We start from the raw sequence: 14,345 nt of genomic DNA, 5'->3' as shown, positions 1-14,345 counted from the left end.
CATGAGTTTTAAAGAATCTTTTTCAATAGTCTGAGCTGTATTATATGAGAGCAAATGAACCAAAAAGAATCATGAATTTGTGAGTGTTTGTGGTCCCAGCCGCAGTTAGAACATTACGATCTAAGCTGAGGAAGGTATGGGCTTGGAAAGCTTGTGGCTCCTTAGGAGAGGCTCGTTTTATGTCCAGTAGACATCTAAATCCACATCTAACAGCTGCATCCTTACTAACACAGCTGGGTGAAGGCTTAGAGCCTTCTACTTAATCACTGATACTGTTTTCGTTCTCTGTCAATATTGAGTTAAAATCTACTTTATCAAACATTGTTCACTAGTGACTGGTTCACCTGGCCTTTGATGGGCAAGAAGGGGGCAAAGTGCAAAAGGAAACTTGATTTTATTCTGCACAGGGTAGTTCCTGAAGATGCTAACCTCTCATTTTGAGGCTTCTTATTGGAAGACTTAGGAGAATGGACATTTATCCTTTAGAATTTGATTATTCCAAACAGCCATGAAGTATGAGGGTTCTTTCTATTCTACTTTTCTGCACATTTGAAATGTCCTAATGAGAAGTGATAAAAACAAGATAGGCAGGCAACCTTTTTTCTTTTCTTTTCTCTGTAAATGTGAGCTCCTCCTGGCAGTCATTTCTGAAACCTCACACACTACCACAGAACAGGAATCACCAAAAAGCCAGTTGATGACTCTTTTATGTGCACCCGATGAACCAGTATTTCTAAGTCCTCAATCTCCTGTTCCAAAGCATGGTGTGCGCTGGCAGAGGGGCTCGCCATCCTGTGTACCAAGGGTGGCTGCTGTAACTCTCGGTCGGGACACATTCTTGGGTTATGGTTATGACCCCTGTTAGGGAATATGCGCAAGAACCCAATCTGTGTTTCTCTCTCACATTGATGTTTCTTTCTCCCTCTCTCTAAGCATATCCTCCAGCGAGGATTTAAAATAAAATAAAGCATGATTTATTACAAGGGGATGAAATAGGCAGTAAGTTAAAGCTCTATAAAAGGATGTAATGATACCAGCCTAGAAATGGGTTAACCGTGCCATCCTATTGTGTAGCTTAAATTCTAGTTGTATAATTGGCAAATTTTTTGTGTTGTCCCCCCCTCTCTGCCCAGCTTTCCCAGCCAGCTGTAAGCATTGAGGGGCAGGTGTCAAACCCACCATCTACTAGTAGCACAGAAGTGAATTCTCAGGCCATTCCTGAGAAGCAGCCTTCACAGGAAGTGAAAATGGAGGCTAAAATGGAAGTGGATCAGCCAGAACCAGCAGATACTCAGCCAGAGGATATACCAGAGGTGAGAGTAGGGCAATTATTGTGATTTGGTAAGGAACTCAGTCTAGAAACCCAATTAAACACATTGCAGGAACGTATTCTGATAATTAGATGTCATTTCATTGATTTCCACTTGAGAAAAGGGTCTTCAGATACTGGTACTGGGGGCGGGAGGGCCGGGGGAGGTGGCGTCAGTCAGTGATCTTGGCTGCTTCCGGTTGCGTGTCTTTGGAATACTAAAACACCTACCTTGCCCTTTAGACGAAAGCAGAAGACTGTAAAGTGGAGCCTACAGAAACAGAAGAGAGAGGCACTGAGATAAAAACTGAGACGAAAGAGGAGGAAGACCAGCCGAGCACTTCAGTCACTCAGTCGTCTCCAGCTCCAGGACAGTCGAAGAAGAAGAGTAAGTCTCAGGCCTTGCTTCCTGCAGCAGGAGGAGCAACTGGAGGAGGGTGGGGCCAGGCTTCTTGGGCCTGGGAGATGGACTGTAATGTGCTTTCATTAAGCTTCGAGCCCTTGGCCTGGTCTTTTCATTAATTAATGTTGGAAAGGAATTTATTTATTTATTTATTTATTTAAAGGTATATTTCCTTCCTGGAAATACTGGGTCATTATACCCATCATTTCTTCATTTTTGGGTAGTTAACACCCTGTCAAAATTGGACTTTTCAGAGGAGAGAAATTAATCTTGAAATGCAAAAAAATAACAGCAATAACAACATTGTGAACCTACTGTGCACCAGGCATTACGCCACACACCTGCATTGTCTCATTGGATAAGTTTATAAAACTCTGATGCTGCTGACCCCATACAGGCAGGAAAACGGATGCTCAACAAGTGACTTGCCCCAGCTTACTCAGCTAAGGGAACCCAGGCCAGCTACGAGTCTCTGCGTTGAACCACCCTGCTGAATATTGATGAATCAGGTTGACCCAGCAGCGCTGCTTAACACAGTGTTCAACTCACATTTCCCCAGAATGCACTAGTGCAGGGCTGCCACCTCGGGCAACTCCGGGGACCGCCTCAGTGGCACAGGCAGGGCTTACCTCGGGCAGAGCCTCCTGACTCCCGGAGAGGATGTTTATAAAAGTGTTCTTTAATGCGTTTTAAAACGTTGGGGCTAAAAATCATTTTCACTTACAAATCAGGTTGTATACATTGCGGAGTTGTTTTAATGTGGGCTGCCACAAACCCAGTGTTACAATCCAGATTCTCTTTAAAACAACTAATCACAGAAGTTTGCTCAAAATCTGTTTATTGAAGCCATCTGTTTGTCTGATTTTATTTTTATGGCAGCCTCCATAATGAGGTGAAAAATACCTGAAGTGCTAACATATATACCCTCTTAAAGATAAAATTTATTTGTAAATGGTAGAAATAGGCCTGTGCTCTAAGTGTAATTTTAAAGCTCAAAATTGGACCTTTTATGGCTTAGCTTCCTGAATGACAGCTTAAACTGATTCCCTTCAGGACACAAGCGCAACTCAGTTTCTGGCTTTTGCAAAAAACACTTGAATGTCATTTGGTAAATTGAGTCCAGTGTTCTGGCAATAACAATTCAGTCTGTTTTCTTAGACTTAAACCTAACATTTGCCATTAAAATTGTAACTATGTCTTCCTCCTGAGCTCTGAAACATACGGGACTCTTTGAGAGCTTCTGATACCTTCAGCGATAAGACAATGCCAGATCCCGTTTCTAGTTAAATCCTGATGTTGTGACTGAGTTATTTCTATTCTTACTTGATAGCCTCCTCTTCCTCTATTATTTTGACAAGTCTCTTCATAAATTTTTGGCAGGCTTGGGATTCTTTTTCTACTTGGTCAACCATCTTAACTACCCTGGCTCAGTTGGAGCATCATCCCATACACTGAAAGGTCACGGGTTCCAATCTCAGGTGGGCCCGTACCTAGGTCCCAGGTTCAATTCCTGGATGGGACACATACTAGAGGCAACCAACCTGTTTCTCACATTGATGCTTCTGTCTCTCTCTCCCTTTCTTTCTCTAAAAATCAATAAATGGGTCTTTGGGTGAGGGAGTAACAAAAAAATCTTAACTAAATTTCTGACTGAAAAATTAGCTGAGCCATAAAAGGTGTTTAAGGATTACAAGACATGGTGTTCTGAAGGTGCTCCCCACCCTTAGTGATATTTCCATGGCGACAACATTGGCGTTTTTGTATTGTGATTCTTGAGGTATATTCATAGCTTTGACTTGAACTTTTTCTCTTTTTATGTCAATTGATAACTAATTTTAAATGTACTCTTAAGTTTTCAAACCAGAAGAATTACGCCAGGCACTGATGCCAACATTGGAGGCACTTTACCGACAGGATCCAGAATCCCTCCCCTTTCGTCAACCTGTGGACCCTCAGCTTCTAGGAATCCCTGTAAGTACTTCTGATTTTTTTAACTTGTTAATAGCTTTATTCAGATATAATTCACATATGGTGTGAGTCATTCATGTAAAGTCATTCATGTATACAATTCAATGGTTTTTTGCACTCACAGAATTATGTAACCATCACCACGGTTTTGGGTCATTTTTATCAGCCCACCAAAGAAAAGAAACGCCATATCCATTCCCCATCTGCCTCCCAAATCCTACAACCAGTACCCCCAGCCAACCATAAGTCTGCTTTCTTGAGTTGTCCATTGTGGGCATTTCACTAAATGGAGTTACAGTCTGTGGTCCCTTTGTAACAGGCTTATTTCACTTAGCGTGATGTTTTCAGGCTTCCTCCTTTTGTAGCACAAGTCAGTATTTCAATTTTTTTATGGCCCAGCAGTATTCCTTCATGTGGCCATACCATATTTTCTTCACCACTTTATTTTTTGTTAGATATTTGGATTATTTACACATTTTTTACTGTTGACACTGGTGCTGCTGGGAATATTCGCAAACACATTTTGTGCAGTTGATGTTTTTATTTCACTTGGATATATACTTAGCGGGCTTCCTGAGTCTTATAGGTTATTTTTATCACTGGAGTAGCAGGTTTTTGTTTTTGTTGTTGTTTTATGGAAAAGATAAATCCAAATTAGCTTCATCAGCTTTTTTTTTTTTTTTTTTTTTTTTTTTTTAATAACTGGAAGACCTTAAAGGCCTATTTGAATCAGCTGCTGTCTTAAGTTCTCCAGAGGATTTTTGTGGGATTTTTTGTTTTTTATTTGATTTCAGAGAGAGGGAGAGAATAGAAACATCAATGATGAGATTGCCTCCTGCACGTCCCCTACTGGGAATTGAACCGTGACTCCTGGTTCATGGTGGATGCTCAGCGTCTAAGCCACATCAGCCAGGCAGCTTCCTCTGCTTTTAAAGTTGCCTTTACACCAGTCTGCTAGCAGGTTCCAGCTGAGGTTTTTAAGTAGTATTGAATAAGACAATGGAGTGCTTCAAGGGGTGGGAATTCATTAGGAACTTTTTCCTCCATCCTCCATCCCCATCCCCATCCCCTATATTTTTCTGTAGCCTGAGATGGAGCACTGATGATGTGGGCTTAGTTTCCTTCTAGTACTGCAGTGTTCGGGGTCTTTAAGCTGATTGCACATACACTGAGTGGTAAAGCGCCTGCAGCTGCTCCTGCAGACTACAAGCCTGGCGTAGGGAAAGTCTGGGGTAGCTCTGTTCTCCACTCTTTCTTTTGACCTGTTTCACATCTCTGTAGACGAATGACTTAAAGTGTGTTGGGTCAGTAACTCTTCTGAAATATAGACAGGTCAAAGACTCAACATTACCTGGAAATGAACGATAATAGGAAGATAAGCCATCTATCTTAAATGTACACTGAGGCTTTGGGTAATGTTGCTTGGTGTTCCTTGTCCTAGGATTATTTTGATATTGTGAAGAGCCCCATGGATCTTTCCACCATCAAGAGGAAGTTAGACACTGGACAGTATCAGGAGCCCTGGCAGTATGTGGATGACATTTGGCTGATGTTCAACAATGCCTGGTTATATAATCGGAAAACATCGCGGGTGTACAAGTACTGCTCCAAGCTGTCTGAGGTCTTTGAACAGGAAATTGACCCAGTCATGCAAAGCCTTGGCTATTGTTGTGGTAGAAAGGTAAGAATTTTTGCACAGATAAAAATTGTGTTGAAAACTTGACTAATTAATAATCCTGAATCATTAGATTATAAATTCATCTGGAGTAGGGATTTGATCATAACCTCCTGTGGGTGCATACTACCTGCCATGTCCTGGTTTGCCTGTGCATACCAATTCACAGTAAGCTCCTCTTATCCTGTCGAGTTCTTTGGTAAGTCATGAGAGGATATGACCACTAAGTCTATCAGTGGAGAAATAACACGTTAGTAAACTAGAATGGTTTTAGTTCTGTGAACTGTCTTGGAAACAGAAAGCACATTGTGATTAACACAAATGAGAATTAAGACTTCACTGACTTGGTTTCTATTTGCCCGTGTAAATATTCTAGCTTGTCCTTCAGGCCTGTGTACTATTTAATGAATGGTTTCTTTTGCAGTTGGAATTCTCTCCACAGACACTCTGTTGCTATGGCAAACAGTTGTGCACAATCCCTCGTGATGCCACATATTACAGTTACCAGAACAGGTAAGCTTGACCATGTGTGGCCCATGGTCCGTGTGTGCATGTCTAGAGAGTGCATGCACATGGACCAACTCACATAAGGTCATGGTTCATGTGTAATTTGCTTGAAAGCAACTGTATAGCACGAGCTCTGGTTCTGCAGTTTGCCTTTGTAGAAATACACAGTTTTATAGCAGAAAGTAGCCTTGTGTCAATTGGTCCCTGGTTTGTAAAAATTCTAGTGTCCAGTGCCAGATCGTGCACATTGAAAAGAAATTGATTAAAAGAAATATTTTAATACCACTATTCACCCTTTCTCTATAATGTTTCCTTTTTGGCAGTAATTACAGAAATTCACTCACTGTTATCTTAACCATGATTCGTCTCCTGTTTTCAGAATTTCAGAATTAGAGTGTTTACTGTGGGCTCTGAGACAGTCAAGAGCAAGACTAGCATTTACAACGCTCTTCTGTAATAAAACCAAGCCCACAGTGGTGTTTTTTCTGAACTTGTGTGTTACAGATGCAGTTCTAGCTTGGAAAGAGTCACTTAAACTTTTTGTTTTATTTACAAAAAGTTAGGTGCACTCTCTTAGTGCTTGTAGTCATTAGTATCCATAGTGTTTTACTGACTAAAACCTGGCCTGGAAAAAGTGGGTCTCAAGTTGTTTTAAGCACCTTATGTTCAAAAAAGCAAGTGACAACCAGCATGAAACTTTCCTTCTCATGCTACAACTTAACATTCATTTTTGTATTTTTAACATCAGTCTGCAGTGTTTGTAAACTTTTTACCAAGGATCTACACACACCACTGCCTTCCTTTTATCTTTTTAACTATGTCAATTGATGGTTACAATCCGTATTTAACTGCTTGTGCAGACTTTTCATTGAAAAGCGTTGTGTGTTTTTTAATGTGGCTTCCTTGGGATCAAAAAGAAAATTTTTCCAACCCACAATTGTTTTTGGATAAGTTGTTCCCTGGCACTGGATCCATAATGGATTTTTTTTTTTTTTTTTTTTTTTTTTTTTTAGAAGTGGGAGAAGTGTGTGAATGATGTTTAGGTAACAGGATGGCAATTATTCTCTCCCCAGTATATTTATTCTCCTTCCTTTTGATTAATTTATTCCAATGAGTATTAATTACTAAAATGAAGGGTTTAGGTCTGTGTAAGGGAAACTTTTTTATTTGCTACTTGTGATCCCATTTGAGATATTTAATGCTAATCTGTGCTTTGCCTTGGCTTTCTGCTTTGTGTTGTCTTGTCTTGCATTGTTTTGTTATCCTGCAATCCCTCATTTCTTCGTTTGTTTTGTGTTTTTTTTCCCTCCCTCATGCTTGTCGTTGTCTGCATTTGGCTTTGATTGCAAAAAAAAAAAATACAAAAAAAACAAACCAAAAACAAACCCATTCTGTGGGGCCCATAAATCTGCATCATTGAATGTCCTTGTCGCCGCTGATGACCTGCTCTCTGCTCCTGTCCCCCTCCTTGGCCTGCTGTGTTGGTGGCTTCGTTGCTTGGCTTGGGCTGTGTTGTGTGAACGGAACAGTTCACCCCAGTATGGCCTTCTTGCCGACAGGTATCATTTCTGTGAGAAGTGTTTCAATGAAATCCAAGGGGAGAGCGTTTCTTTGGGGGATGACCCTTCCCAGCCTCAAACGTAAGTACCTGCTTATTTTCAAAAGTGCCATCTTGTGTGTTGTCAGATGATTATGCTCAGTCTTGGATTATGCTGTCCAGTGTGGTAGCCATTAGCCACAGGTGGCTACTGAAACACAAACTAATTAAAAGAAAGTAAAACGTAAAGTTGTTTCTCACTTGCACTCGCTGCTTTTTAAATGCTTCATAGACCTCTGAGGTTAGTGGCTGCCATGTTGGTCAGCGCAGATACAGAAAGTTTCTGTAGGTTCTGGGAGTGCTGGATGAGGGGCTCGTCAGTACTGGGGGTCACTGCACATATATTTCTTCTATAAGGAAACACTCAGCTTCTTTCCTCAATGCTGAACGTGTGTAGTGCCAGGGAGCTTCGCTATTAACAGTTTTGAATTTGAGGGGAATTGAACAAAATCTTACAGCCTTCTCATCTAAGTTAATAATACAGAAGTCACTATAATTGTGAATAGTATTAAACAACCTTTGTTAGTGACTTAGAGACTTTGTTGGGCTTTTTAAGATCTTACAAGTTCTTCTTTTTTTGGTGAATGCCAAGGGAAAAATTTCAGACATGTCCAGAATGCCTCATTGTTCTTGTTTTGTTTTTTTGTTAATCCTCACCTCAGTATATTTTTTCCATTGATTTGTAGAGAGAGGAAGGGAGGGAGAGAGGGAGGAAAAGGGAAACATCAATGTGAAAAAGACCTATCGATTGCTTGCCTCCCACAGGCACCCTGACTTTGGTCAGGGCTCAGAGTACTTCTAATCTCTGAGACTTAGACAGACATTGTATTTCAAATTTGGACCGTTTTAGGAAGAAAGAGCTGTTTGGTGTACTTATAATATTTTTCAGCTTCTTTTCTGGTTTAACCCATAATAAACAAAAGCAGTTCCAAGTACCTTAAAAAAAATATGGAATTGTTATGTTACTAGTAAAATAGGGCTTCATTGAAAACCATTAATTTTTCCAAATTAGGTTTTTTGAAGTTGCACTTTAACTTTAATCACCACTGCAGTACAATTGAGTGCGTCAGGCTTTGGTCTGGGGAGTAGGTGCTAGTCCCTGAGCCTTCTGGAGGCTTTCTGGCATTGGGCTGGCCCGGGGGAGGCAGGCCTCTAGCGAGGCGGCCCTGCTGCAGGGTAGGAAGCAGCCTTGCTATTGGCACTGTGGAGTGTCTCACACGTGTCCGCACAGTGCGTCTGTGCTTTGAAGAGTAGAAACCACATTCTGATATTGTGGGCCCGGAGTCTGCATCACTAGCGAGGTCTCAGGCCGTGTAGAGAGGTGTGGCTGGACTTGTGGATGTGCCTCGTTTTGTTTGTTTGTTTGTTTGTTTGTTTGTTTTTAATATATTTTATTGATTTTTTTTTTTGCCCCCCTCCTTCACTCCCACACATCCCCTCCCTCCCCAGAGTTTTGTTGGACGTGCCTCGTTTTTGTGAAGAAGAATCACAGTAGTCAGAGTTGGGCCCCTTAAGTTTACTGTGGATGGAGAATGATAGAGGGCCAGCTTCTGTATTTGTGAGGCTGTCAGAGAGTGTGGTGTGCCAGTTCTGGATGGTTAGGACGCCATGTGAAATTTTTTAAATAATTACTATAAGGAATTTTAACCTTTAAAACTTTTTTTGATATTGAAATTTTCTCTAATGTAAAAAGTTATTTGACTAGACTTCCCTGAAAAATGAGTATTATTTTTAAATAGTTGCCTCTATTAACACCATCTTTTATAGTTCAGTCTAGGAACATTAAACAATTAAAAGACAAAAAAATACATAAAATTAAGAATATCAGGCAAGATTTTAAAAGGAAAAGGAGAATTACCTCATGTTTCTAAGTTCTTCCTGGTTTCTCCTACAAAGAGAAATAGATTTACGCTAAAGTCCTTTCCAAAAACATAGGTATTCCTTTATGTAAACATGCTTTTTATGTGAGCCAAGAATGTACCTGCTTAATTTATGCTCAGTATATCCTCAAAAGATTTAAATAAACCACTTATGAGATTTATTCCTTGGGAGAGAACAGTGGTCAGGATGCTCACCTTTCTACATCGCTTTTTCTCATTGTGTCCCTCTTCTCTCTTTAGTACAATAAATAAAGAACAGTTTTCCAAGAGAAAAAATGACACACTGGATCCTGAACTGTAAGTAGATTTCCTTGAATAGTCAGTACACTTTGATTTTCCTTCTTCATTTTCTTGGTTTGCATGGCCAGTGAGATGATTCTATATTGGGTTGAATCTACATACATACAACTAATGTAGGTGGTAGAAATGTAGGTGTTTACATTACAGTTAGTATTTGTTTAGATTCCTCTAAAGTGACCTAATATTGGTGTTGCATAGGCCCAAAGGGCTCCTAGCTGCCTCTGTCCAGGGCAGTGTGATCCATCCCTGTTGTCCTCTGCATTTTCAAACAAGCTCACAGGCCTCCTTGGTGGCGAGGCCTCTCAGAGCGCTGACATGCACCACTGGAGTAGGCATCCCTAGAGTGGCTGAGGTGGTGTCAGACTCATTTGGAAGTAGGAATCATTCACATTTTACTGCTGTTCCAGTCACACTTTAATATGTCACATTTAATTTCTTTGAAATTTGTTCTACCTGTAACAGTAAAGATCTTGTAAAAACTATTATTTTGAGTCTTTAGATACTTTGGGATTTTACTTCCAGGTTTGTTGAATGTACAGAATGTGGAAGAAAGATGCATCAGATCTGTGTCCTTCATCATGAGATCATCTGGCCATCTGGGTGAGACACCAGTATTTATCTAGACTCTTTCTTCATCATGAGTTTTAATGAGTTTTTTGTCTTTGCAATGATTATATCATATCTTTAAAGTTACTGTCTCTAAAATTGTTATTTGGATTGGGAAAAGCTAATTTAAACCCAGATTTAAAACATTAAATAACCTAAAATCAAAAAAAGTCATTCTCTTGTTTGCATGTAGTTTTCTAACCCATATACAATTATTCTTCTGGTTTTTATTTTAAACTAGAGGCACAGTGCACGAAATTCATGTACTTGGGGGAGGGGGTGTCCCTCAGCCCAGCCTGGGCCCTCTTGGAATTCAGGAGCCCTTAAGGGCATGTCCTACTGACAGCTTAGGTCTACTCCCGTGTGGAGCCGGCTAAGCCTGCAGCGGACATCCTTAGCGCTGCCATGGCGGTGGGAAAGGCTCTCCCACCACCGCTGTGCTCACCAGCCACGAGTCCGGTTCAGGCTTCTGGCTGAGCAGCACTCCCCCTGAGGGGGCGCACTTACTACCAGGAGGGGCAGCTTCTGTGTTGAGTGTCTGCCCCCTGGTGGTCAGTGCACATCATAGCGAACAGTCATTCCACCGTTTGGTTGATTTGCATATTAGCCTTTCATTATATAGGATTATTTTGTGATCTTTGGTTACATTCAAAGTAAATGCTTATTAAAGATTTTGAATAGAGGTAACAATAAATCTCTACCACCTGGAAACTAGCAAGGGGGTGTTAGATGCAATTAAATTTACCAAATTTTGAATGTTTGCTTATACTGCGTTAGAAAAATCAGAAGATACAGATATGAGGGTACTAAGGGGACACCTTTTTCCCTCTGAGAAACATTACACAGAATAGTTCATCAAATGATGGCCCTGGTTAGGATTAGACGTAAACATTTTTTGGGAGATTGGGCAGTAAGGTTAATGGCTGTAGTAATAAGGCAATAGCTGTTGTTCAGTGAAAGGCAGAATTGCATAAAGTGACTGGATACAGACTTCAGTTAACAGCTGTTCTCGGGCCAATGTTCTGTTTCTGTGTATTCTGCACACACTTATCCAAGCTGCCCGTCCTCACTGACTTTGATGTGGAGGTTTTGGGACACTTAGCCTGCTGCTGCTAGGGGCCACTTCCTACTCCCCAATAATGGGTTCGTCCCCGCTCTGTCCAAGGGAAGGGGACGAGGAGGACAGTCTGTGTATCAAGTGACTTAGGGTGGGATCTCTGTCTATACTGTCCTCTGTTCTTTTCTTGGACTATTGATGCTGGTTTGAAGGTCACAGAAAAGAGTGGGCTAACAGGTTTCCAGAAAATAACTCAGGAAACTCATAGTAGTTGATATTTATGCAGCTGTCTATAGATATAAATTTTTAGTGTTCTCCTTAATACAGAGGGGTGAGAATAATTAACAGATGGGCAGTGATTCCTGCAGCTTCTGGCCACTCGGATCTTTGTAAGAAATTCAGCTAAGATACACGTCCTCAGGAACTGCAGGAACATGAAGGATGTCCATTTGGCCCTGGCTGGCGGCTCAGTCAGTTGGAATGTCATCCATGCATCAGGCCTCGGGTTAGATTTCCCATTCAGGGAACTTACCCAGGCTGCGGGTTCGATCCCTGTATGGGAGGCAGCTTCTCTTTTTTTTTTCCTCTTTCACTCTTTCTCTCTCCTTCTCCTTTCCCTCTCTAAATAATTGATTTTTTAATCTCCTCAGGTGGGGATTTTTAAAAATGTATATTTTAAATCTATTGGTACTTCTGAATGTACCCACTTAAATATCGATCACAAGCAAACAGACTGATAGCCAAATTTTGCCAAAAACCAAAATTTCTATCTTAACCTATAATCCTTCATCATTTTCAAATGTAAGGCAGTTTATATGCCCTTCACATTTCTTCATGTCTTTTATTTTTCAATATAGTTTTTCCTTTTTTGTACGTGAATGATATCTACAAGCTCTTCACATACGTTTGTATTAATTTTTTGTTAATGTGTAGAAATGTTTCTATTTCTCCCAAGTCATCTTTTGAATTTTAACTTGACACCTACCAGTACATACGCTAGATTATGTAATATCCATTACTTCGTTTCTCTGAGTTTTGTAACCAAAGTTTTATTTACATTTAAGGTTTGTCTGTGATGGCTGTTTGAAGAAAACTGCACGAACTAGGAAAGAAAATAAGTTTTCTGCTAAGAGTAAGTTTCATTTTTACAGGTACAGCGTGGCAGCACTTCACTGAAGCAGTTAATAAGCTGTCTAAAATGAATGGCTTCGTTTCAATCTTATTTAAAATATTTAACCAAACTAGGAATAATGTTTCTATAGTGTATGCACTTAGGATTGAACTGTAGGTCCGTTTTGATGTGAAATTCGTTAGACCTAAGAAGAACATTTCCGGGGTTAGGCTTTGTAAAATGGACAGTTTGTTTTCTTGTTTCTGCATTTCTCCATATTTGGACCATTTTTTAATGGGGGCCAGGTGTGGAAATATTTGGCCAGAATTGCCATTCCATAAACGGTTCTCTTAACTTTTGTCCCTACCATCAGCGGGGGCTGCTTTGAGACCTGTGACCTTTTCAATTGAGGGTTGGGGGGGGGGGGGTAAATTTTTATATTAGTATTAATTTGTCTAACAGTATTTGGTTTAGTTTCGTAAGTGCCTTTGCAATTCTTTGCTGACCTACAGGTCACTTTTATTCCTGCAAGGTTTCTCATAATATCCATCGTTTTTAAAAGTTATTTTTGCAGCACTGGCCATGTGGCTCAGTTGATTGGGCATCATCCCGTCCTGATTCAGTTCCTGGTCAGGGCATATGCCTTGCTTTCAGGTTCGGTCCCAGGTGGGGGTGTATGCAGGAGGCAACTGGTCAATGTCTCTCTCACATTGATATCTTTTTCTTACTCTAAAATACTTTTTTTTTAATTAGTTTTGCAAATGGAGGCAAAGTGCATATGGATATTTGGTCTATTTCTTAACTTCTGAAATTATAGTTTTCAAAATAAAAAGTTGTGGGAAATAACATTTAAGAAGTATTGACGCCATGCTTGCTTTGACTGTATATACACTGGAACGATTCAAACAAGATCAGCACGGCCCCGTGCAAGGATGAATGCGAATTCATGAAATCTTCATGGGGGACTCTGACTGCATTGCTTGCTTTTAACAGTAAACATTTTGCATCTTGGTTACTACTGAACTCTACCCTTCTGCATCTCTAGGGTTGCCATCCACTAGGCTCGGCACCTTTCTAGAGAATCGTGTGAATGATTTTCTGAGGAGACAAAGTCACCCTGAGTCGGGAGAAGTCACTGTTCGTGTCGTTCATGCTTCTGACAAAACTGTGGAAGTCAAACCGGGCATGAAAGCAAGGTATCCTCTTCTCTTTGGATCCATCCACACTTGCTCACCCCGTTACTATCGATGATTCTAATCTGAATGACGTGTTTTCCCTCCCATCTGAATTGTGTAGGTTTGTGGATAGTGGAGAGATGGCGGAGTCCTTTCCCTATCGCACCAAAGCCCTCTTTGCCTTTGAAGAGATTGATGGTGTGGACTTGTGCTTCTTTGGCATGCACGTTCAGGAGTATGGCTCCGACTGCCCTCCGCCCAACCAGAGGTAAGGGTTACCGAGCTGCTTCTGGTGTGGGCGGAGCTTGTAAGATGAAAGGCCAAATGGGCAAAAGAAGCTGTTTGATGGACTTGGTTTGGAAATGCAAATTCTCAAGTGTAGTATTGGAATGAAACCAAAAACACAGAGTACTGCTCAATACTGCTTTCTGTGGTCATATTAATAAGGAGAGTGTTGTGAATAGCAGCCTGGGATGGGAAGAAACACTCCTTTTCAGAAAATGGGCTTAAATCTAGATAAGTACCTTGCTGAGAGGTATGTGAACGAATGTCATACAGATCAGGTAGAAATATGGCTTAGGATTTGTTTCCAAAATAGTATAAAGGCCAGAAGAAGAATGCTGCCAGAATACATTTAGATCCATAAATATGGTTGATAAACTATGTTTCAGGCACTACTGGGAGCTGAGATTATAATAGAGCCTTAGGCTCATTAAGCTCCCCTAAAGGGTTCACAATCTAGTCATGTACATACCTG

The 14,345-nt window shown here is 40.7% G+C and overlaps 1 protein-coding gene across 5 annotated transcripts in view; it reads left to right on the top strand.

Annotated features, from left to right (window-relative positions):
- Positions 1 to 14,345, top strand: part of EP300 (E1A binding protein p300) — a 68,467-nt gene that overhangs the window by 41,915 nt on the left and 12,207 nt on the right. For 3 of the 5 annotated variants that reach the window (XM_045587451.1, XM_045587450.1, XM_036454638.2), the window contains 11 exons: positions 1,134 to 1,313; positions 1,553 to 1,697; positions 3,565 to 3,683; positions 5,122 to 5,361; positions 5,780 to 5,868; positions 7,392 to 7,502; positions 9,580 to 9,636; positions 10,162 to 10,239; positions 12,367 to 12,434; positions 13,459 to 13,609; positions 13,710 to 13,856. In XM_045587451.1, coding sequence (XP_045443407.1) covers positions 1,134 to 1,313; positions 1,553 to 1,697; positions 3,565 to 3,683; positions 5,122 to 5,361; positions 5,780 to 5,868; positions 7,392 to 7,502; positions 9,580 to 9,636; positions 10,162 to 10,239; positions 12,367 to 12,434; positions 13,459 to 13,609; positions 13,710 to 13,856 — 1,385 coding nt within the window. The remainder of the gene's footprint in view (positions 1 to 1,133; positions 1,314 to 1,552; positions 1,698 to 3,564; positions 3,684 to 5,121; positions 5,362 to 5,779; positions 5,869 to 7,391; positions 7,503 to 9,579; positions 9,637 to 10,161; positions 10,240 to 12,366; positions 12,435 to 13,458; positions 13,610 to 13,709; positions 13,857 to 14,345) is intronic. The other 2 variants (XM_036454639.2, XM_036454640.2) reach the window with 2 other exon arrangements.

Source organism: Pipistrellus kuhlii, unplaced genomic scaffold (assembly GCF_014108245.1).
Source record: "Pipistrellus kuhlii isolate mPipKuh1 unplaced genomic scaffold, mPipKuh1.p scaffold_m20_p_3, whole genome shotgun sequence".
Taxonomy (NCBI): domain Eukaryota; kingdom Metazoa; phylum Chordata; class Mammalia; order Chiroptera; family Vespertilionidae; genus Pipistrellus; species Pipistrellus kuhlii.
This window is presented reverse-complemented; position numbering and strand designations above follow the sequence as displayed.